Here is a 26087-nt window from a genome sequence, read left to right as displayed (position 1 = left end):
TCTACTGCAAATATATTTAAAAATTTAATTTTTGATCTTGTTTATCTCTCTAACCTATCACTGGAATGTGCTTTACAATTGGTTTTAGTTTCGTTATAATCGGCGTTCTGGGAAGATCGTAGTTTACTGTTTATTATTTGTTGTTTACGGTGGTGGACAATATACGCCACGATTATTGTAATATAAGTAGTAATATAAGTACATATTTCAATTGTTTTTTAGTCATTATGGCACAAAATATACTTTTCTTTATAAACAATACTTTTTCCTTGTAAAAAATCACATTTAAAAAAATTTTTTTTCGTATTTTTATTTATTATGGTCTAAATCCCAATTGGCTTACTGAGAAGGAACTCAAAGGATTCACTGCTAATAAGGTCTATAACCAACAACTAAGTATATATTTTCAAAAAAAAAAAATAAACAAATCCGCTGTTTTTAAGTGTATTTTCTTGTGGCGTATAAAGTACGCCACGCGTGTAGTTATGTTATAACTTGATGTGCTGGTAGTTAAAGGTTAAATAATCAAAATGTCAAAAAATTAAGGAAAAATTCGATTTTTTTCTTCGTTTTTTGATTATAACCTTAACAGTATTCATTTCCGAGAAAAGTTGTACTAAGATAAAAGTTGCGTAATTAAATTTCCTACAATATAGAATTGGTTAAAAATTTAAAAAATAGTCACCCTTGTTGCAAATTAGCAATAATTGCGAAAAAAACATACAAAAAAAAGTATTCGCATTTTACGTTTTTCAACCATTTATGCTACACATAGGACCTTCATATTTCACCCAGACAAACTTTATGATACAGTAAAACAATACTGTAAATTTGATTAAGGTGGATCCAATAGATTTTGCAAAATAAATTTTGCAATCAAGCTTTCGCAAAAAAAAATTCATTTTTTCAAAATGTTACAGGACTGAAAATAAAGCAGATAGTAAGTTGAATTTTTTTTGCGTATAGAAGTGTATTGTACCTTTCATTCGCAATTTGCAAAATTAAATCGATTAACTACCACGGCGTCAGGAATTTTTTTAAATAAACATTAATTTTTGGTGCTACGCGCAGGACAGCGGATAGTTTGCTCTGATTGGGCATTTCAATAACCTTTGATAATGATTGATACATTTTAATTTTTATTGCATTTCGATATAAATAAATAAATTTGTTTATTGCAAAATAAAAACACATACTCTATCCTTTGAAATAACACTTTTTTTAGCAAAAACTTTCTTTGTTCATATATTTTAATTTAGAGAATAAAAGTTTATTATTTTTAAACATATGCAATTGTTTAAACAATATTTCACAAACAATAATAAAATTAGTTTGATTTTTGTGGAATTACAATATTAAAATACAACAAAATATAGAGTAAGAAAATAATATATTAGATGCAGATTGGAAGAAATTTTGGTGGAAATCAACTTGTATGAATCGAACACGGCTGTCCTGCGCGTAGCACCAAAAATTAATGTTTATTTAAAAAATTTCCTGACGCCGTGGTAATTAATCTATTTTAATTTTGCAAATTGCAAATGAAAGGTACAGTACACTTCTATAAGCAAAAAAAAATTCAACTTGCTATCTGCTTTATTTTCAGTCATGCAACATTTAAAAAAAAGGAATTTTTTGTGCGAAAGCTGGATTGCAAAATTTATTCGGCAAAATCTATTGAACCGATCTTCATGAGATTCACAGTATTGTTTTAATATATCATATAGTTTTTCTGGGTGAAATATTAAGGTCCTAAATGTAGCATAAATGGTTGAAAAACGTAAAATGCAAATACTTGTTTTTGTATGTTTTTTTTCGCAATTATTGCTATTTTGCAACAAGGGTGACTATTTTTTTAATTTTTGACCAATTCTATATTGTAGGAAATCTAGTTGTGCAACTTTTATGTCAGTACAATTTTTCTCAGAAGTGATCAGTTTTAAAGTTATAATCAAAAAACCAATAAAAAAATCGAATTTTTCCTTCATATTTTGACATTTTGATTATTTAAACAATGTTCCGGACCATTTTGAGTGGGAGGATAACTCAAATGATATTATTTGAGTTACTTTCAAGCAATTTCTGCAAAAAAGTTTGAGTCACCTCTCAACGTCCATCTCAAAACAGATGCCCCCTGGACTATAGTTAGATGAGTGTAAATACAGACAAACTATAACCATTTTAATTAATAAACATAAAATCTATTTGAATTTGTTACGTTTAAATGTACAATAAACACAAAACCACATTTCGAGTATTTACATTTAGTATAATTATTAGCTAAATTATTAATATCATTTGGAAATACATCAAGTAACTAATTATTTTGTCAAAAATTAAATATTTAGCAATTACTGTATAGAAAACTACTTTTACTACAATATAATGCGAATAAGGGATGTAATTATTTGTTTTTATCTACTTTAGTAGTAGAATTTTCCCAATTTTCTCTGTCCAGTCTTGATCTGGAAACGTTTTTATCTAGCTATTGTGCGTTTATCAGTAATTGTTCTACAGGACCTTCCTAGAAGGTTGTTTTATTGCTGGATTTTTATGTGTCATTCTATTGTATTCGTTTTTAAGCTACATACCTAATACCCCTTTTGCAATCTGTATTATTACTTCCCCCACTCTTCTTATTCTTCTTCTTTTAGTGCGTATTCGTTTCGAATATTGGCAATCATTCTGGCTATAATTATTTTTTAACTAATGCTTTAAATAAATTTGTTGTTGTTGTGGAGAACCATTTCCTCAGGTTCTTTAACCATGATATTCTTCTTCTTCCAATTATCCCAATTCTTATCAAGCATCACAAAATTCCAGCAACCCCTCATACATTGCTGATACCATCGCCCAAAAATGAGCAAAAGTTGGGCAGTCTTGTACTATCTTTACACTAAGTAACTCAGATAACACGACACCTTCGGATTCGTCACAAGAAACACAAGAGGAGAAAACTTATGGAATTCCTGGTAGAAAAAACATGTGTGCTATGAATACCTTATACAAAAATAAATCTAACAGGAAGTGGACATGGATGGCACCTAAGGAACCAACAAAAATGAAATAGAGTATTTTCCCTCTAACAACAAAAGAATATTTGACGAAATAACAACAATAAACCACATAACAACTGGTAGTGACCATCGTATAGTTAGGGCGAAAATAAATATTAACACGAAAGAAGAAAAAAGGATCTCTAGAAAAACAACGCAGATAGATGCTTTCAAAGTAAGAACAAATTGAGAAGACAGAATTCTGAAAGGGAGAGAATGACAGGATTCATAGATATAAAATAACAAGGACAGTTAAAGACATTTAAGAAATCTTGTGCAGCTCGCAAAGCCATCTAAATAAACCAGCAAAAGAGGATGTCAACAGAAAAATAAAAGAAGTGGATTCAAGAGATTAAATAAAAAGGGTTATATGGCCATAATCATATATGTAGACCAGGACTAATCTGTAAAAAAACGTGTATTTTTGGATGTGAGAGGTGGCATTCGGATTTTTGCAGATAAAGTTAGGTGACACCTTCAGTAATAATAATTGACTTATGCTCCTTCTCAAATATGCCCGGAACATTAATAAAAAAATTATAATATTTAAAAATTTCAAAAAACATCGATTTTTTTCTGCTTTATTTGCTTATAATTTTAAAACGGTTCGTTTTGGAACAAAGTCGTAGAGAAATAAAATAAAGATAATTGCATTTTGTATAATATACGACTGGTCAAAAATGTCTTAAGGTATTATCTTTTCTGCAATATAGCAATAAATACAAAATAAGGGGGAAAATACGCCTGTTTGTTATTCAATGTTTCTTAACCACTTAGTAATTCGCTTAGAAAATTCTTATAACTTACTTAAATGGTCTACCAAATTTCATTAAAATCGACTTAATAGATTTTGCATAATAAATTTGCAATTTAAATGTTTTTAAAAAAGTTCAAATTTTTTAAAATCTTTCTGAACAAAAAGTAGACCATTTAAAAGTTGGCTAATTTTTTTACATATAAAGAGGTGCTCTACCTATCTAATACACTTTACAGAATTAAAATCGGATTATTTAAGGGGCCTCAGCAATGTTTTAAAATTATAAACAATTTTTTGGCTTATAAACAAATAGCTTTGTTTAATAATAAAAAAAAATTAATTTTTAGCAATTCAAATAATTAAAACCGGTATAATTTGACTTAAACTTTTAAATGCTGTCAGCAGAAGTGCTTTTAATCAAAAGTTATTCTCGTTCAAAAATTGCAATTTTTCGATTTTTTGATTGTTCCACCGCGTTTATCTTGAAAACTATGCACCCTACGAAAAAACTTGTAAGAACATTTTTTGCTTAGAATTACCCAAGAAATACAAAAAAATCGATGTTATGTAATTCCTCAAGTTCTTTGTTTATAACAATCTTATCGACATCCGGATCAACTGTTACCCAAAAAATTCGTATTCTACAGGTCAAAATACATAAAAAAAAACTTGGTTAAGTCCATCTAAATAAAGGAGCCCGTAGCACCCCCTCCTGGACACAGCACTAATATATTTATAAGCCAAAAAATTGTTTATAACATTGCTAAGGCTGCTTAAATAACCCGATTTCAATTCTGTAAAGTGCGTTAGATAGGTGGAGTGCTTGTTTATATGTAAAAAAATTGACAAATCTTTGTATGTTCTAGTTTTTGTTGTGCAAGATTTTAAAAAATTTTAATTTTTTAAAAAAGTTTAGATTGCAAAATTATTATGCAAAATCTAGTGGGTCAATTTTAATGAAATTTGGTGGACGGTTTTAGCACATTACAAAAATTGTCGAAGCCAATTAGGAAGGTTCCAATTGTAACCTAAGTGATGGAAAAACATTGAATAAAGACAGGCTTGTTTTGCCCCCTCATTTTATATTTATTGCTATTTTGCAGCAAAGGTGTTAAATTAAGACATTTTTAACTAATCGTATCTGATAGAAAATTTAATTATCTTGTTTTATTCTTATACGATTTTGTTCCAAAATGAATCGTTTTACAGTTATAAGCAAAGAAAGTAGAAAAAACGAGATTTTTTGAAATTTTTAAATATTTTATTTTTTTTTTTTTATTAATGTTCCGGGCATATTTGAGAAGGTGCATAAGTCAATTATTATTAACGAAGTTATCACCTAACTTTATCCGCAAAAATCCGAATGCCACCTCTCACATCCACCTAAGAAAAGATCCTTCCTGGTCTAATATACAATTCCAATAAATAAATTTAATCTTTAATCCATGCTTTATTTTAATTTGTTTAAATATTTAATTAAAAATTTTGAAATTTTTAAAATCATTTGAGAAAGGCACTCTACCGAAACAGCTGTAGTCACATAGTTATAATAAATTTTGTGGAAGTATAGAAAACAAACGTTTTCAGTGTTTTATTGTTAGATAAAATGAACTTCCATCAAGTAACGGTCGAATCCATCAATTATTAATGTTTTTATTTATATTTATATGTATAAATATCAATATTTATATAAATATTTGCTAGAATATGAATATTTCACATTAATATTTTAATGAATAAATAAATAAATATAAAATAAAATTTCACTATACAATGTCCGAATATATCAATGACATAAAATATTTATATTTCCGTCGTTGAAAAATACTAACCAAAAATTACAATTGACATTTTACCCGTTGATATTGTGAAAGTACTGTCACAATCGATTACTTTTTTGTCAAATTATCTTTATTCGCATCATTGCATTGATTGGTTATAATATATTTCTATGTATAATAATCATGGACGTACGTTTTTTTCTATTACTTCGAACTTAATGCGTTGGAGAAAATTCGATGAACAATGACGAACTGAAAGAAGGATTTGGCATTAACGATAGGTACTCAAGTTCAAACTCTTCTTTCAGTGCGTCATTAATTTTGACGTCATATAGAATTTTAGGAGCGTCGCGAATCATTGCATGACATTTTACTTAAATCTGACAATTGCCACAAGATTTATATTTATATAATTTACTATATTACTTGGGAAAAAAGCTACAATTTAAGTTTGAAATTAAATTAATTTGATGTTTCGACTTCCACTTCCGAAAATGGCATCGGTGGAGGTACAATGTACCTCCATCTTCGAATATTAGTCCAAGTAATGAAGCTTAAAATAGGACAAAACCTCGCAATTTTTACAGAATGGATCGATTTGCTTGAAAATTTGAGAATAAGTAGTGGATAGTCCAAGGATCAAAATCTATATCATGCCGAAAGGCGCTTTTACCATGGGGTGGTTGCCACTCCATCTCGGGGGTGGAAATTTTTATTTTATTTTGACCGCAAAAGTTGGTAAAAACATTAATTCCAAGCAAAAAACTTTCTATACATTTTTTTGATAAAATTAGTTTTCGATTTATTCGCTATCGAAAGTGTTAGTTTTATATCGAAAAAATCAATGTTTTTAATCAGTTTTCTGCTAATAACTCAAAAAGTTTTCCTTTTATCAAAACAACTTTGCTTAACAAAAATGTACCTTTTGAAAAAATAAGCAAACCCGTTTTTTATTTTTCTTTAAGACCAATAGAAATCGAGCTATACTTTATTAGATGTTAGCTCTTCTTCGTCAAATGCTAAATATTGTAGTTTCAAAGTCAAAACACCGGAAAACTATGCATTTTTCGATTATAACTTGTTCAAACTAATTTAAAGTATTTAAAAATATCTATCTCCAGAAATAAAATAAAAAATAATCTCTTGCTCAAAAATTAAGTGACTTATAATAAAAAGAATGTCAGTCCCTATTTTTTTCAGCGAAAAAGTGATTGGAAACTTCCCCCTATTTACCACTCTAATTTAAATTAATGATTGACCTTATTTGGTCTTCTCTACTTACGCATTATTAATGGGCTCTAGAGGTTTGACCGTCTTAGAATGATTAATTTAAAAAAAAATGGAGTTAAAAGCGAATAACGAATTTTTGTAGTTTCGTAAACAATGCCTATTTCTTCAGAATAGAAAGATTATCATCAGAGATACGAAAAATATATTTAAATATAAAATTGTAGCTTATTTAATTTCCAAGAACTTGGTTTGCAAAAAATTTTTCTATGGCAAAAATTGAGTGAGTTATTGACAATTAAAACTTATAATAACATGCAAAAACCACCTTTACCAACCCACTCAAAGCCACCTCTTTTTGCGACTGAGGACTTTAAAAGGATTTAATATTAATAGCCTTATAGATCTTGTAAAAACCTACAAAATTCTTTTTTACCAAACTTTCTAGGATAAAAAATAAAAAAGTTACTGTTAAAAAATCAATATATTTTTTTGAAAAAAAAAACGGAGAAATCCAATTGGAAGCATCATAATGTAAGTTAGCGGTGTTTTTAGTCATTGGCCTTATTCATACTTCTTTGTTTATGTATTAGTAATAGATTCCAGAAGTTTAACTGGCTTAGAATGATTAATTTTTAAAAAACTGGAGTTGAAAGCGAATAACAAATTTTTGTATTATGGTAAAAAAAACGCCATTTTCTTCAGAATAGAAAGATTACCATCAGAGATACGAAAAAATGTTTAAATATGAAATTGTAGATCATTTAATTCCCAAGAACTTGATTAAAAAATTTTTTTCTACGGCAAAAATTGAGTGAATCGTAAATGAGTATAATATCGAAAAACATTGATTTTTTCGATATAAAACTAACACTTTCGATAGGGAATAATAAAAAATGTATAGAATATTTTTTACTTAAAATTAATGTTTTTATCAACTCTTGCGGTCAAAATATTATAAAAAAATTCCCACCCCCGAGATGGGGTGGCAACCACCCCCATGGTAAAAGCGCCTTTCGGCATCATATAGATTTTGATCCTTGGACTATCCACTACTTATTCTCAAATTTTCAAGCAAATCGATTTATTCTGTAAAAATTGCGATGTGAAAAGCTTCGGTTCCTGGACTATAAATATGTAATGTAGTAGCAGCAGTTAATTTTCATCTGTTTGACCGTTGTACAGTGTGTGTTATACGTTAAAAATTTTCTGCCATTACTTTAAACAAATTTCTACGACATTCCAGGACATCTTCCTAGTATGGCGAAATGCCTCTGATGATGCTCCAAGAGCGGAAGTATACGTGGGCAAATTTAATTAAATTCAGTATTCGGTATCTGCCTTTTATTTCCCCAAAATTCAGATATTAGAGCAATTAACCATTTCCAGTTTAAAATAAATTGTTTTTTGACGTCATACGTATAATATGATTGAGGTAAACTAGTCAGTTATCATCATCATCAGTGGCGTTACATCTCTTTATGAGCCAAAGCCTTCTTCAGAACCGTCCTCCATTCGCCCCTGTTTATGGCAACTCTTCTCCATGCTCTAATTCCAATAGATTTCAAATCATTCTCTAAGCTGTCTCGGTACCCAAGTTTCGGTCTTCCTTTTGCTCGTTGTCTATCGGCCCTCTTCGGTCAAAAACTTTTCTGACTATGGCATCTTCCTCTCGCCTGATTACATGCCCTATCCATCTGAGACGTGTGTACAGTAAGGGAAAAAACTTTTACTGTGTAATATAATATGTATCGAAAAAAATGTATATAATTTTAAGTAATTTAGGTTGTTACTAAGATGTTGTTTCGCGGGGTAGTCCTTTAGGACACCCTTCTCGCAGGAGGGCTCACTAGCATAGTAACGATCTTAATCTTACTATGAATAATGACAATACTGTAATGCTCAATTTAATCCCTCTGTGGGCTATTTATCATTTCTTCCAACTCGGACTTTGGAAGTAAGCTATACGTGAGTCTCTGCGAGGTTACACAAACAAACTTCGTCAATCAACCTTCGTTTTGTTTGTGTATGTAGAAACAATATCTTTTGTAACAACCTAAATTACTTAAAATTATATACATTTTTTTCGATACATATTATATTATACAGTAATGGTTTTTTCCCTTACTGTACACGTGCTACCTTAATGAACTTTACAACGTCTTGTTCTCCAAAACTTCTATACAACTCAAAGTTGTAACGCCTGCGCCACAAACCTTGTTCTTTTATCCCTCCACATATGTTCTTCTTAGGATTTTTCGCTCAAGACATTTGAGCAGTTCTTGGTCATTCTGTGTAAGTGATCAAGTTTCTGAACCATATGTTAGCACTGGACTTTAACTAGTCAGGTTTGGAACTAGCTTTATGTTAAGCCATCTAACAACTTGATATGTTTTCCATCTTTTGCGTTATTTTGATGCCGATTCTTAGCGCACTTTTCACTGTATTCACCGTTTGAAAATTATTAGTAGTACTATTTATTATTCATTGCAAAATCGAATAAAAATTGATACTTTTGTAAAATGATTTTGAGGAAATAAATATTTGAGAGTAGAAAGAAAGAATTGGGTACTAGACAGGCACAGATGTCCTGTCAAAAAGGAAAATAATGACAAAATGCTATCTAAGCACAGTATTCGTTTTATAATTTAAAAATATATCTTGGAAGTCACATTTGGCGATTGTATTACCAACCTACGCAAATTGTCGAATTTCGGATTCCTGTGCGGAATTAATCAAGTAGGCTTGATTCATATTAGTAAACTGACGAAGAGAAACATGACCCCCTATGTCTGCCATAACGATTAATGGTGTACAGGTGGGGTAGGGATACGTAGGGAGCACAATGAGCAGAGCTATTGTTAAGGCAATAGGCAAGCAGCCACTCTACTCGATTGCTGCCTATTTTGATTTATAGCTTTCGAGATATTCAGATCCGAATACAGGGTTGCTTTGCTAGGGGCGCAGATAAAGTATTATAACTGGAGTAGGTATATAAGTAATAGTAAGGCACAAATAAATTCAAAAATTAGACGTAATACTAAGAAAACCCAAAAATAACAATACAAGGCTGCATACTGCATAGGATCGCCATTAAGACAAAAAATCCAGCAATTCTATAGTAAGGATGAAAACAAATTTTAACTTTTTCCCATCGTTCACCTCCTGACAATGTGCAAGCCTATTATTAAATTCACGAGTCAGTCTTTTTAAGACTTCGCCACGTGTTAGTCTACATTCATCCATAATTCTTTCTTTTAAATTCTGCCAAAATGTTGATTTAGATAACCCCAAAAAATAATCTAACGGACTAAGGTCCGGATAACAAGCAGGCCACTCTATCAATGTTCTACGTCCAATCCATCGTTTTTGATAAATATCGTGTATTTATATGTATTGTTATGATCTGCTTCTTATTAATTTTATATTAATTATTATTTATTTGATTAATTATTTAATTGTCGCAAATCATACATAAAAAATGAATAAAAAAATCTCAGGGTGCCTTTTTATAATATTAAAAAATGTCTAAATTATCTTACGTTATACTTATCTTCTCTCGTGGTTTCAGTATCTCTTAGTTGATCCTAATCGGGATAAAATAGGAAAAAGAAATAAAGCAAACATATAAAATAAAAATACAAAATTGTCTTTTATTTATCAAAATCAATACTCTAAAAAATCTATCAAATCTAAAACCTGTGGACCCAGATGTCCGAATGAAATTTTTACCACTTAAATTTATTCTAGTTAAAAAAAAATTATCGGTTTGTTCCCGATGACTTTGGTAAAACGAACTAAACAAAACAAATTTATGTATTCGCAAGATAACCTATATTTCCTATTTACTTTTTGAAATATTGGAATTTTAATTCATATGGTTTTTACTCCAAATTTTAGTTTCCGAACATAAAAATCTCTTTCACATAAATTGACTGACCTTTTGCTTCACTCACTCTGATGTCTTCTTGTGACCCAAAACAGCTCTCCCTCGTTGACTATGTTAAAGGCTACTCATCAAAGCCCTCTCCGTTCTCCAGCTTCAAAACTATCAGCATACCAGCACCAATTCTCCAACGAGCCAAAGCCTCTTTTGACCAGTACTCGATTCACACAAACTCCAAAAATTCTCTGCTCTCCTTCTCACAATAATACAGAACCAAAGAGGTATTTCGTCTCAATTTGATCTGTCTCTCGTTCCACTTTTCAGCACTATTCTCCACTATCAAACAACCACTGGTACTTGCTAACTACTTATCCACGAAAACGTCGAACTGCTCCTCAGCGATGTTTTCCATTCGACAAACAAACAGTCATTTTCAAAATTATTCCGACCATCCTAATTACTTTCGGGGAACCCTACAATATTTACTCGGGTTGAAACAAAGATATTGAAATTCCAAACTTTCTTTTAAACCATTTTTCTAGAAAATGATAATTACCTCTACCTGTGGATTCTATAGTTCCCGTAATAAACAATCTTTTTCCATTTTAAATCTAAATACATCGTCCTTTTCACTTTAATTATTCACAAAAGTCTTTAATGGTTCATCGGAAAGCTCATTAAAAGAGAAATCTACTTACATCCAAACTAAATTCTAATAAATATTTACAGATCAATATACAGGGTGTATCAAATTTATGTGCCCGCGTTATTTAAAAAAAATTTAATTTAATTTTCATTTTGCCTTTGATTGATAAATTGAAAACACAATAATATTTTATCTTTCTTTTTTTTTGTTGTTCTGTGAAACCTCCAAATTACTAATTTTTTTTAACCACTTACATTATTTTAATAATTCACACCTAACTTGTCTATTTTTTGCAGAAAACGTTATTAAATACGAAGCTCCAAGAGGAGAAGTGCGGGAACCAGACATCGACTTAGAAGACATTAGTTACGACGGTACTTTAGATGGAAAAATGATGAGAGGTGGTTTGGGCCAACTGGTGGATGGGCTGTATGGCGATGACGATTACCACAAGCAGTTGCAAGGAGAGCAGTCAGGTAAGTTGTGTTAGAAATTTAGTAAGTTAAAAATGATAGTTTTTCTTGCTGATGACTACGTTTTATTATTAATATGCATTTCTTCTAAAATATTTAAATCACACAAGTCAGTTTTTACTTTTATGACAATTATTAATGGTCTGCCACCATGACATATAAATCTTATTCAAGTCATATTATTCAATATTTAAAAATTATACTTGAACAAAAAGCTACAGAGCAAAATGCAGAATTTTCAGGGGTCAAATGCAAGACTTGTTTTCAGGGTTGCCAATTTAGTAGATTTTCTACTAGATCTAGTAGAATTTCTTGTTATTTAGTGGCAAAATTTTAAATCTACTAGATTTTAGAATCTGGTAGAAAATATTTTATAGATTTTAGTAGTAGAACATGCGATAACTTTAAAAAAAGAGCAATAAATTTTTTCTTGGAACATTAAATTTGAATTTAATTCAGAGAATACTTAGGCATTCAATTATAAATGATTTATCAAATTTTTGAACTACTGTTCTGCTAGCTTGATTATCAAGTTAGCAGAACATGCGATAACTTAAAAAAAAAGCAATAAATTTTTCCTTCGAACATTAAATTTGCATTTTATTTACACTTAATTATGGTTTAAGAATAACTGTGTTCTGCTGACTTTGTTCTGCTAACTTGATGGACGTAAAGAAGAGAGGCAGCTGATCTTTAAAAACAACCGATCACTTCAAAGTAAGAACAAATGGGAGAGAATTACGAGGGGTCTCAGCGAGTAAATTCAAATCATGTCCCCCATATAACCAGGACAAAATTGACTTCCTTAACAAAACATAAATAAAAGCCTTCTCAAAGCCGGACCACAGGTTGCAAAGAAAACCAGAACTAAATAATAATAACCTAAACAATAACTTTTCCCGCCTCGGGTACTTGTATCCATTCAACTATCCTTCTTAGGTATCTCATCTCCATTGAATTTATACTGCTCTTATGTTTTTCTAGAATTGTCTAGTTTTCACTTGCATAGAGCACAGTCGGCATCAGTAATGTGTCCTGTACAGTTCGCAATACCACCCTAACGAACCAACAAAAGAGAATGATAAAATCAGAGGTATCACCAAATATAGAGAGATTCGAAATAGAAAGAGCTCTAAAAGTGCTAAAAGATAATAAACCTCCAGGACACGACTGTATAATTGTCGAGCTTTTTAAAAAACGCAAGGCAGTAACAGTCTGAATACTAACAGAGTTGTAAGGAAACCTATGTAATCATGATACCGAAGATATCATACCGAAGATATACCAGATAAGAACAATACTTTTCCAAAACTTATAAGCCGAGTAGCTTACTTTTAGCAGTCAGCAAGATACTAGAGCAGTCATCCAAACCAAACTCTAATCAGAGACAGACTGGCTAGGATTTATTCCAGAAGCATAATTCAGCCTGGCAAAAAGAAGAACCAAATTTCCAATACAAATCAGATTAAGACTCATAATAAGCATCATATTACCCATAATAACACATGTATCTCTTGCATGAGGACCTATATGTAACTCCTGATACTTTGACCATTGAAGCTTTCATAGCGTACTATGGGGGAGTGGAGGATGGTTTGAAGCAGTGAGGCGAAGTGTAGTAGTTCCTGATTTACACGGATCAATCTCCTTCAACCCCAATAGTCCAAGTCAGTAATGAAGCTGAAAATAGGACAAAACCTCGCAATTTTTACAGAATGGATCGATTTGCTTGAAAATTTGAGAATAAGTGGTGGATAGTCCAAGGATCAAAATCTATATGATGCCGAAAGGCGCTTTTGCCATGGGGGTGGTTGCCACTCCATGTCGGGGGTGAGAATTTTTTATTATATTTTGACCGCAAAAGTTGGTAAAAACATTCATTCTAAGCAAAAAATGTTCTATACATTTTTTTGATAGAATTAATAGTTTTCTATTTATTCGCTATCGAAAGTGTTAGTTTTATATTAAAAAATTAATGTTTTTAATTAGTTTTCTGCAAATAACTCAAAAAGTTTTCGTTTTATCAAAACAACTTTGCTTAACAAAAATGTACCTTTTGAAAAAATCAACAAAACCGTTTTTTTTTTTAATTTTCTTTAAGACCAATATTAATCGAGCTATACTTTATTTTATGTTGGCTCTTCTTCGTCAAATGCTAAATATTGTAGTTTCAAAGTCAAAAGACGGGAAAACTAGGCATTTTTCGAGGATAACTTGTTTAAACTAATTTGAAGTATATAAAAATATCTATCTCCAGGAATAAAAAAAAGTCTTTAGCTCAAAAATTAGGTGGCTTATAATGAAAACAATGTCAGACCCTATATTTTTCAGCGAAAAAGTGATCGAAAGCAAACCCCTAATCACCACCCTGATTAAAATTAGTCATGGACCTTATTTCGTCTTCTTTACTTATGTATTATTAAAAGGTTCTAGAAGTTTAACTGGTTTAGAATGATTAGTTTTTTAAAAAATTGAATCAAAAGCAAATATCGAGTTTTTGAAGTTTGGTAAAAAATTCCCTTCTCTTCAGAATAGAAAGATTATCATCAGAGATACAAAAAAATATTTATACATGAAATTGTAGCTTATTTAATTCCCAAGAACCTGGTTTGCAAAAATTTTTTCTACGGTAAAAATTGAGTGAGCTATTGACAATTAAAACTTGTAATAACATGCAAAAATCACCTTTACCAACCCTTTCAAAGTCACCGCTTTTTGCGACTGAGGATTTTAAAAGGATTTAATATTAATATCTTGTAAAAATCTACAAAATTATTTTTTTACAAACTTTCTAAGATAAAAATTAAAAAGGTTACGGTTAAAAAATCAATATATTTTTTTCAAACAAAAAAAAATCCAATTGGAAGCATAATAGTGTAAGTTAGCTTTGCTTTTAGTCATTGGCCTTATTCATTCTTCTTTATTTATGTATTGTTAATAGATTTTAGAAGTTTGACTGGCTTACAATGATTAGTTTTTAAAAAACTGGAGTTAAAAGCGAATAACGACTTTTTTAGTTTGGTAAAAAATGCAATTTTCTTCAAAATAGAAAGATTAGCATCAGATATACGAAAAAATATGTTGATATGAAATTGTAGGTTATTTAATTCCCAAGAACTTGGTTTGAAAAAATTTTTTCTACGGCAAAAATTGAGTGAATGGTAAATGAGTATATATTGAAAAACATTGAATTTTTCTATATAAAACTAACACTTTCGATAGCGAATAAATCGAAAAGTATTAATTTTATCAAAAAAATGTATAGAACATTTTTTGCTTAGAATGAATGTTTTTATCAACTTTTGCAGTCAAAATATAATAAAAAATTTCCACCCATAAGATGGGGTGGCAACCGCCCCCATGGTAAAAGCGCCTTTCAGCATCATATAGATTTTGATCCTTGAACTATTCACTACTTATTCTCAAATTTGCAAGCAAATCGATCCATTCTGTAAAAATTGCGGGGTGAAATGCTTCGGTTCCTGGACTACAATGAATTGTATACCTGAATGCTACTTTAGGAGCGTGCAAGTATCACAGGACTGGTTCATTTTTGATTTCTTGCTTGCTAAAAAAGGAGCTAGTACTCCTTTAGTAAATAAGAAGATGGCTGCGAAGTCAAGGCCACTTTGAATTCCACAAATATTATGGGAAACTTTATTTGTGGGTATTTCCAAAAAGGATGAAGAACGCAAACCACATGAAAGTGTGATACAAATTACGGAATCAGATAGACAACTTCTATCCATGCATTATTAAATTATGTTAAAAGTTTATAATATAGTATATCTAGGACATACTTACCGAAGAAAAAGATACAGCCTTCTACTTTCCATCACAGAGTGAAACCTTAAATGAAAAATGAGTCAAGGATGAAGATAATATAGAGAAAATATTGAAATTTGTATATACACTGACCGGCAGAGAAAACGGGCACCCCAAAAAATGGGTCATTTTTAATGTCTTGTATTTCCTAAACCTGATGTCCGATTTAAGTAATTTTTTTAATATGTTATCGCCTTATTCTTTATCAATATCGCTGTAATAATATTGTTGCTAGACAGGTACATTGTCATTGTATACAGGGTGTACGAATCAAACTGTGTTTTTTTCTCAAACTTTGGAACACCCTGTGGAATGTTGTAGCTTTTATAAAATACTAAAATTAAATCCCAACTATAGCCACAGATTTTCTTAACATTATGTTTTTTTATTCATTCGCTTATGTTGGATAATAAAAAAGTTAGGCACTTTAACAACTACCCCTGTTTTTCGTCAATACAGGGTGTTTTTCAATAAGTACGGCAAGCTTTAAGGGGTAATTCTGCATGATAAAATAATGATAGTTTGCTTTATAAACGTATGCCCGCAAATACTTCGTTTCTGAGATAGGGGGTGTTGAAATTGTTCTTACAAACTGACGATTTATTTATTGTTCTAAAACGGTTTGTGATATGCAAATGAAATTTGGTAGATGTTAAGAGCTAGTAGTTACTGCGCATTTTTTGGCATACAATTGAGAATTTTATATTCACCATTGGCGTGCATACAGGATATATCTAAAATATTTATACCCGTATGCACGCCAATGGTGAATATAAAATTCTTAATTGTATGCCAAAATGCGCAATAACTACATCTTAAAATCTACCAAATTTCATTTGCATATCACAAACCGTTTTAGAGAAATAAATAAATCGTCAGTTTGTAAGAACAATTTCAACACCCCCTATTTCGGAAACGAAGCATTTGCGGGCATACGTTTATAAAGCAAGCTGTCATTATTTTATCATGCAGAATTACCCCTTAAAGTTTGCCGTACTTATTTAAAAACACCCTGTATTAACGAAAAACAGGGGTAGTTGTTAAAGTGCTTAACTTTTTTATTATCCAACATAAGCGAATTAATCAAAAAACAGAATGTTAAGAAAACCTGAGGCTATAGTGTGGTTATAATTTCAGTATTTTATAAAAGCTAGAACATCCCACAGGGTGTTCCAAAATTTGAGAAAAAAACACAGTTTGATTCGTACACCCTGTATACAATGACAATGTACCTGTCTAGCAACAATATTATTACAGCGATATTGATAAAGAATAAGACTATAACATATTAAAAAAATTACTTAAATCGGACATCAGGTTTAGGAAATACAAGACATTAAAAATGACCCATTTTTTGGGGTGCCCGTTTTCTCTGCCGGTGAGTGTATAAAAGAACCATCGAACCAATTAACATAACAACATTGTTATCGTCAAAAGACATTTAAACATATTTTTTATAAGCATCGACCTGGACCTTCAGACGACTCTGTCCTCCAAACATTCTCCACGCTAAGCGATGGCAGAATAATTGACTTAAGGAAAAAATCCTTGTTTAACTTTGGTATGAAGCAAACAGCAAAGAAAACTTACAAGCACAAAAGAATGCTTTCCCAAATAGATATTTCATTTTTCGGCTATGGCAACAGGTGAATCTTTGAATCGCTTATGAACGAGTGCCACGCCTTAACTTGGCCAAGAAATATGCTCTCGAAGCGTTGACATGCAAAAACAAAAAACAGTTGTTTCTTTCCATTTGTTATTCTGTTAGATTTTAAATACAAAGGGAGCATGATAATTTGTTAATAGTCCGTTCTTTAACGGTAAAATATTGCAAAACCTCTAAATTTTAAAGAACCGCTTGGATTGACATGAAATTTGGCATACACATAGCTAACAAGTCAAAGAAAAAAAGTGATATTGTGCCGATATGTGCTTTTGCCCTGAGGGTGGTTTTCACCCCTTCTTGGGGTGAAAAAATATTCGTCCAAAGAAAGTCAGGAAATGGATAAACTGGCTAATTTTAAGTAACTTTTCTTCTATAGGGTTTTTTCACTAAGTCAATACTTTTCGAGTTATTTGACAGTGAATATGTTCATTTTTTCAACAAAATAACCACGCTTTTAGACGGTTTTTCGTAAATAACTCAAATAGTAAGTATTTTGTCGAAAAAACATTTTTAGCAAAAATATAGCCTGTAATAAATTTAAAAAGATGGTGTATATATCACGTCTCTACACCTAATAGAAGCAGAGTTATATCTAATGAAAAATAGGTTCATATTCGTCAAATTCCAAATGGAATACTTTAACGTGAAATAACCAAAAATTAAGCACATTTCGGGGAAAATTCATTACAACTTATTTAAAGTGTTTAAAAAAAGTTTCATTTTTGTTTTATAAAAAAAAATTCTAACATCAAAATTAAACAAGTTACGCTCAAAATAAAGTTAGGCCCTTTTGGTTTTGGTAAAAAAATCGAGAAAATCACCCCCTAATTAGCATCTTAAATGAACTTAATCGTTACGACTTCACAAGTTTCTTGACTCGTGTATATATTGTTTATACGATCTGTAAGTTTCATCGGTTCAAAGTCCTTGTTATTGAAAGGGCTGTAGTTAAAAGGGGTTGAACGAATCACTGATCACGAATGTATGCAAATTTAGAAACAACAAATCTTAATCAATTTTTGTCTAACAGAAAAACAAAAAAATACATGATATTCAGAAAAGAAAATCTAACTTTTTTTGTTTTTTGAGATTTTTGGTATCTCTAACAATTTTTAAATTATTTTGAAAAAAATCAAAATTTAAATTTTTAAAAATTTTAATTTAAAACCAAATTGTTTCAAAAATAAGCACTTTGACTCGATCAAACTTACAGATCATATAAACACAACATAAGTAAAATAATTTGTGTAGCGGTAACGATTAATTTCATTTAAGTTGCTTATTAGGGGGTGGTCTTCTCGATTTTTTTTTTGCAAAAACAAAAGAGACCAACTTTATTTTGAGCGTAACTTGCTTAAATTTAATGCTAGAAACTTTTTGTAAAAACAGAAATAAAGCTTTTTTTAAAAACTTTAAAACAGTTAAAATAGGTTTTCCCCAAAAAGTGCTTAATTTTTTGGATATTTCACGTCGAAATATTCTACTTGAAATTTGGTGAATATGAATCTATTTTTCATTGGTTATAACTCTGGTTCTACGAGATCCAGAGACCTAACGCGTACACCATTTTTTTACTTTTTTATGTGCTATATTTTTGCTAAGAACGTTTTTTTCGACAAAATACTTACTTTTTGAGTTATTTGCGAAAAACCGTCCAAAAATGTGGTTATTATGTTGAAAAAGGAACATATTCACTCGCAAATAACTCGAAAAGTGTTGACTTGGCGAAAAAGCTCTATAGAACAAAAGTTACTTAAAATTAGTCAGTTTACCCATTTCCGGACTTATTTTGGACATATATTTTTTCACCCCCAAGAGGGGGTGAAAGTCACCCCCAGGGCAAAAGCACACATCGGCACAATATCACATTTTTCTTTGACATGTAAGCTATACGTATGCCAAATTTCATGTCAATCCAAGCGGTTCTTTAAAATTTAGAGCAAAAACCGTGAAAGAATGGACTATAAGTGATTTTGGTTATAAAATGAAGAAGTGTCAGAACATTTTTTAGCGACTACTGTATGTAAAAAGAATGAGAAATAATAAAATATTAATTATAGAATTATAGAAATTATAGAATTAATTATAGAATAATAATGCGGAGCACTGTAAGACACGCAAGATACGATCCAGAAAATAACACAGCCAACAGTGTCTGGATACATTAAAACAAAAACTCTCCGTCTATTCAGGACGATTAAGAAGGTATAAAGTTAGTAACAACCGAAAATGTGACAATGCGCTTTTTGAGAACTCTGAGAAGGCGTTCTACCGAAAACTCAACTCCACCGTAGAAAGTGCCGACAAGTCTTATCCAAGCCAAGAAGAGATTCATGAGTTTTGGGGAAATCAACTTTCCACGCCAGCTGCTCTTAACAACAATGCTGGCTGGATAGAAGATACGACGCACAACTGTCACCACTACGTCACAGCTAACTACGAACCATTCACTACTGAAGAGGTCTCAAATATCATCAAAGATCTTCATAACTGGAAATCTCCTGGACCAGATGGAGTTCAGAACTTCTGGCTTAAGAGGTTTTGGAACATACATGAGTGCTTATCAACATTAATTAATCATGTTATTTCTAACCCGCAGGAAATACCATCATTTCTAACTCAGGGAACCACTTATTTAATACCGAAGGATCAAAATAACACCCAAGATCCAGCCAAGTACCGCCCAATTACTTGTCTTCCAACTTTGTATAAGTTGGTCACATCCTGTATAACCCGGCGTATCTACCAACACTGTGCTCTAAACAATATCATAGAGCCTCAACAGAAAGGATGCGCTAAGGGTTCTATGGGTTGTAAAGAACAACTTATCATCGACTCAGTCATTTCTAACCAGGCATTCGCCAAAAAAAGGAACCTCTTTACTGCCTTTATTGACTACAAAAAGGCCTTTGATTCAGTGCCGCATGAATGGCTTATAGATATATTAAGAATATACAAAGTCGATGATAACATAGTGACTTTTTTAAGGCATATAATAACAAGTTGGAAGACTAAAATTCACCTCCAAATACCTGGTGAAAACAATATCGAAACGGAAAATATCGCAATCAACCGGGGCCTGTTTCAAGGAGACTCGCTGAGTCCATTGTGGTTCTATTTGGCTATGAACCCTCTATCACAGCTATTAAACTCCACTGACTCAGGTTTTAGCATTAAAAACAACAATACTGTAGTAGCGAAGTTTAATCATCTGTTGTATATGGATGATTTGAAATTAATAGCTTCTACTCGAGACAATTTAGAACAGATGCTAAAAATAGTAGAAACATTCTCTAATGATATTAATATGCAAATCGGCCTAGACAGGTGCCGTGTTTTGAATATAGTCAGAGGAAAGGTACAGCCCGGTGGATTCGATATGCAAAATGGCCAGAACATCGAGGCCATGGGTGAAAACGATATATACAAATATCTTGGAGTAAAGCAGGCGCGGAAAATTGACCATAAGCAAATGAAAACTGAAATAACTACTGAGTTTATACGAAGGATAAAACAGCTGCTTTGTTCACAGCTTAACAGTAAAAATTTGTTTAAGGCACTAAACACCTACGCTTGTTCCGCACTTAGCTATTCATTTGTTATTGTTAAGTGGTATTGATAAAACAGCTGCTTTGTTCACAGCTTAACAGTAAAAATTTGTTTAAGGCACTAAACACCTACGCTTGTTCCGCACTTAGCTATTCATTTGGTATTGTTAAGTGGACAAAAACAGATATAGAAAATCTTCAGCGAAAATTACGAACACACCTCACAAATGCACAAAACACCATCCTAAAAGTGCAGTAGAAAGAACGACATTACCACGGAGTCTAGGAGGAAGAGGACTTATGGATATAGGTGAGCAATTAGATAAACAAATTGCTAATTTAAGAACTTATTTTCAGATGCAAGCTGAGACATCTACTCTACATCGCGCTATCTGCTCAGTAGATGACACAACACCGATCAAACTGAGGGAACCAGAAATGCGCATAAACCACCTCACTAAAGACGAAAAAATGCGCACCTGGATGGGTAAACCTCTGCACGGGCGACATCCCAATGAGGTCAGCCAAGACTATGTCGACAATACAGCGTCGAACTATTGGTTGACATCAGGAAATATATTCCCTGAAACGGAGGGTTCATTACTGGCCATTCAGGATCAGGTTATACCAACCAGAAATTACCTGAAATATATCATCAAGGACCCTCAGGTTCAAAACGACAGATGCCGATATGGATGTCAAGCCCAAGAAACCATCCAACATCTTACAGGGGGCTGCCAGGCATTTGCTGAAACTGAATACAAGGAACGGCATGACGCAGTGGGAAAAATCTTTCATCAAGAGATAGCTATCAAGCTGGGACTTCTCCAAACGGACCATCTCCCGTATTATCAATACGTCCCTGAGAGTATGCTTGAGGATGGCAACTACAAGCTATACTGGGACCGCACTGTGCTCACAGACCAAACAGTGGCGCATAATAGACCAGATCTCGTATTAGTCAATAAATTAACGAGACAAACAACCCTCATTGATGTGGCGATTCATAACAACAATAATCTACGTAGTAAATTTACTGAAAAGATCGCCACGTACAGAGATCTGTAAATTCAAATACGAAGGCAATGGATAATGCAAAGTACCCAGACGATACCTATTATTATGTCTACTACTGGAGTCATTCCGAAGACCCTCCTCGAAAGCATAAAAAAGCTGGGTCTAAATGAACACCTTTATAAGACCATGCAGAAAGCTGTACTACTTGCGACGGCCAGATGCGTACGAAAATTTCTGGGAGAAACTCCAGCATACCAAGTCACGTAGGGCTCGAAAACACGGAAAAAGTCCCACCAGAGCTCAATCCTTTTGATACCGTAGGTATCTGGGATGAGTCAATTTTCCCCTTAGAGGGAGTGTGAGCCGTATGGCTAAATCTAGAATTCAAACAGCGCAAACTATCTGGCTGAAATTATAAAGAGAGACTATAAAAGTGTTATTAATTGGAAACAACAATATCTGCAGAAAATATGTAAACGTAATGGTGCCACCACCAAAGTTATTTTTTATAAAAGTGTAATTATTGTACATTTTGTACATTCTAAACTACTTTGTTTCGCAGTGTGTCTTTTGTAACTTGACATTAGAACATGGTCACATCGTACAAACCTAACAACCTCAATCAGATCAATTGTGGTGTGGGTGTGTCTTAACCCACAATTCTAGCTTGTTGAACACTTTTAAAAACACTTACAGAAATAATTCCATTTTCATCATCTCGAACGCGGAACCTCGACGCAAAATAGAGGAATATTCTGGAAAAAATTCTGGACTAAAAAGCAAGTGGCTTTGCTTAGTTGCATTTTTTGCCAAATTTTGTAATTACATACATTTTCATATTCCGAAAAATATTTTTGTATACTCTGTACCTTTTAAATTTTCTCCTGCAGTGTATATTTATAACCATTTAAACCATTAAATATTGTATACCTAATAACTTTGCGGCAGTTGTTTGTTTCCAAATAAAATTAGTCACACTGTATAAACTTGAATCAGAAAAAACGTGGGTTATCTTTATTGGTCACATAGTTGTGGATACTAAAATAATATAGCTTCAGAATTTTATGAAAATAGCTCGAAGTGTAATACGACTATACCAGGTCACCTATTGTTTGAATTAGTTTTTAAACATCGGAAAAACTACAATAATCCCGAACAGGAAGAGAAAAACGTTGTTGGGAAAACAACCCCGAGGCTAAAATTAGGTCATAACTATAAGGCAACAATTCGTGATTTTGCCGCTTACGCGGCACAATCTTTTTATTAGCCCGTTCGTAAACCGATTCGGCCTATTTGCCGGAGAGATTAGCACGCGTGAACCAGTTCGAACGTGTCTCCACATGACTGCGACGAATTTTCGAACCAGATCCGCAAACGAGATAAGAAGCCGCAAAATTCCCCTTATCTCGCTCGGCCAGAACAAGTTTTATCTGCTCCCATTGTCGAATACATGAATTTTAAGTGGAGTTTTTGCACAGGTGCGCTAAAAGAGAGTTTTTTTATTCGGGGGAGGGAACGGTTAATAGGCCTTTGCAGGTTTAGTACAGGAAATTACATACACTCTGCGAATTAAGGTCGTTTTAAATCGATACCATTTACATGCTCGAAAATCAAGCAACGTGTGATACTCAAAACAATAGTTAATATGTATTGTTATGCTTTGTATTTCTCTCCTTTTATAAGATTGATCAGCAAGTTTTTATTTTGATTAATTACTTAATTATTTTAATTATTACTTATGTAAAATAAAACCCAAATTAAATTGAATTCTCTAATAAATTTTATTCTCAGGACTATTTTAATTGTAATGCATTACCTTAGGTTTGTGGCTTCTAGTATCTCTAGTTGCTTAGTTCATCCAGGGACAAAACAGGTAAATTAAACACACTCGATGTCATATAAATGTTATAAATATATTTAGTCTGGGCTGATTATCGGAGAATAGGCCATTTTTGGGAAAAGTTATTTACCAGCAATTTTATTGCTGGAATCGAATTATAAGATCCTATATATTAATAATATAGGTATGCAAAGTCCTCAGATAGTGTGCTACTTTTTTTAAAAACAAGATGGCGCCCGAAAATCGTGTTTTTTTCAATTATTGCTCTAGAACTCCGAAGATTTTAGCTTTACAACAAAAACACCCAAATAAAAATTCACCGTGATTAAATTCTGCATAGAGACGTGTTTTTCCCGATCTGCTCCGACGAAAATTTTCCTCGGAAAATGCGGGTTTTCCCAACAAAATCTTTAATTTTCAAATAAAGTTTTAGATAAGTAATTATCTATCAATAATTAAATAATTTGGTGACTTAAAAGCCTTCTTGGTTTAGATTATAGTTCCAGAAGCTGGTGAAAATTAAACTAATATTTTAGCAACAATTCAATTGTTAATTAATAATTTACGGTCGCAATACTAACCAAAATAATTATGATGCACTGATCAAACTTTGAAACCTTATAAAGATGAGATGCCTATTTAACATTTTGTCGACAAAATATAAATTTTTTATGTTTTTGCATAATCTTTAAATGTTTAAAAAAATTAGTTATAAACAAATTAACGTTTCTCAGAAGGTTTTTATTATATTATAATTTTAAAAAATAGCTAAAATGCGCGATTCAAATATCTTGAAAATGAATGCCTTAAAACTTTTTTGCAACCAGTTGCAAAAAAGTTATGAAACAGCAAAATAAACATACTATTACTACGGTGTTAATAATTTGTTTTAATTCTTTCAAAGCGTAGAAGTGAGTTTAAAGTACAAGCTAATTATTTATAAAACAATATCGATTATCAGCTTAATGGTTATATTTTAATTAAAGATTATAAATATATTTTTTTGTAATTTACACGCGCAAAAGTAGAATAATACAGTACCGTAGCTACCCGCCCACATACACAACTCGCGCGAGTTTAAGCGTGTCAGTCGCTTCGAGTGAACATTTTATCTCCGGCTCTGTATCAAGCCTACTTTCGCGCTAAAAATTACAAAAAAAAGTATATTTAATCTTTGATTAAAATATAACCATTGCACTAATTTTTGACATTCTTTGTGAGTAATTAGATTGTACCATAGACTCACTTTTAAGCTTTGAAACAATTAAAACAAATTATAAACAATGGAGATATCGTATATTTATTTTGCTGTTTCCTAACTTTTTTGCAAATGGTTGGAAAAATTTTTTAAGGCATTCATTTTCAAGACCTATGAAATACGCATTTTAAGTATTTTTTAAAATTAGAATATAATAAACAATTTCTAAGAAATGTTAATTTGTTTATAACAATTTTTTTTAAACATTTAAAGATTATGCAAAAAAATTAAAAAATTATATTTTATCGACAAAATATTAAATAGGCATCACACCTTTATAATCTTTCTAAGTTTGATCAATGTCTTATGATTATTTTGGTTGTTATTGCGACTGTAAATTGTTAATTAACAATTGAATTGTTGCTAAAGTATTCGTTTCATTTTAACCGGCTTCTGAATTTATAATCTATACCAAGAAAGCTTTTATTTCACCAAGCTATATAATTATTGATAAATAATTACTGGCCCAAAAAATTTATTTGAAAATTCGAGATTTTGTTGGGAAAACCCACATTTTCCGAGGAAAATTTTCATCGGAGCAAATCGGGAAAAACATGCCTCTATGTAGAATTAAATTGGGGTGAATTTTTATTTGAGTATTTTTGGTGTAAAGTTAAAATCTTCGGAGTTATAGAGCAATAATTGAAAAAAATACGATTTGTCGGCGCCATTTTGTTTATAAAAAAAGTAGCACACTATCTGTGGACTTTGCATACTTATATTAATAATATATAAGATCTTATAATTCGATTAAAGCAATAAAATTGCTGATAAATAACCTTTATTTGTACTTTACTAATTAGACCAACGTATTATAACTATTTTTTTTTTCAAAATTTAAAGATTATGCAAAAAAAAGAAAAATTTATATTTTGTCGATAAAATATTAAACAAGCATCTCACCTTTATAATCTTTATAAGTTTGATCAATGTATCATGATTATTTTGGTTATTATTGCGATCGTAAATTGTTAATTAACAATTGAATTGTTGCTAAAAAAAACGTTTAATTTTCACCGGCTTCTGGAATTACAATCTATACCAAGAAATCTTTGATGTCACTAAGTTATTTAATTATTGATTAATAATTACTTACCTAAAACTTTA

The 26087-nt window shown here is 31.5% G+C and overlaps 1 protein-coding gene across 1 annotated transcript in view; it reads left to right on the top strand.

Annotated features, from left to right (window-relative positions):
• Window positions 1-26087, top strand: part of LOC114326574 (discoidin domain-containing receptor 2-like) — a 675178-nt gene that overhangs the window by 155928 nt on the left and 493163 nt on the right. Inside the window, exon 3 of the mRNA XM_050661786.1 lies at window positions 11650-11829. Within this exon, the coding sequence (XP_050517743.1) occupies window positions 11650-11829 (180 nt within the window). The remainder of the gene's footprint in view (window positions 1-11649; window positions 11830-26087) is intronic.

Source organism: Diabrotica virgifera, chromosome 9, assembly GCF_917563875.1.
Source record: "Diabrotica virgifera virgifera chromosome 9, PGI_DIABVI_V3a".
In the NCBI taxonomy this organism is placed as follows: domain Eukaryota; kingdom Metazoa; phylum Arthropoda; class Insecta; order Coleoptera; family Chrysomelidae; genus Diabrotica; species Diabrotica virgifera.
The sequence above is the reverse complement of the archived record's forward strand: the minus strand, read 5'-3'. Positions and strand labels throughout refer to the sequence as shown.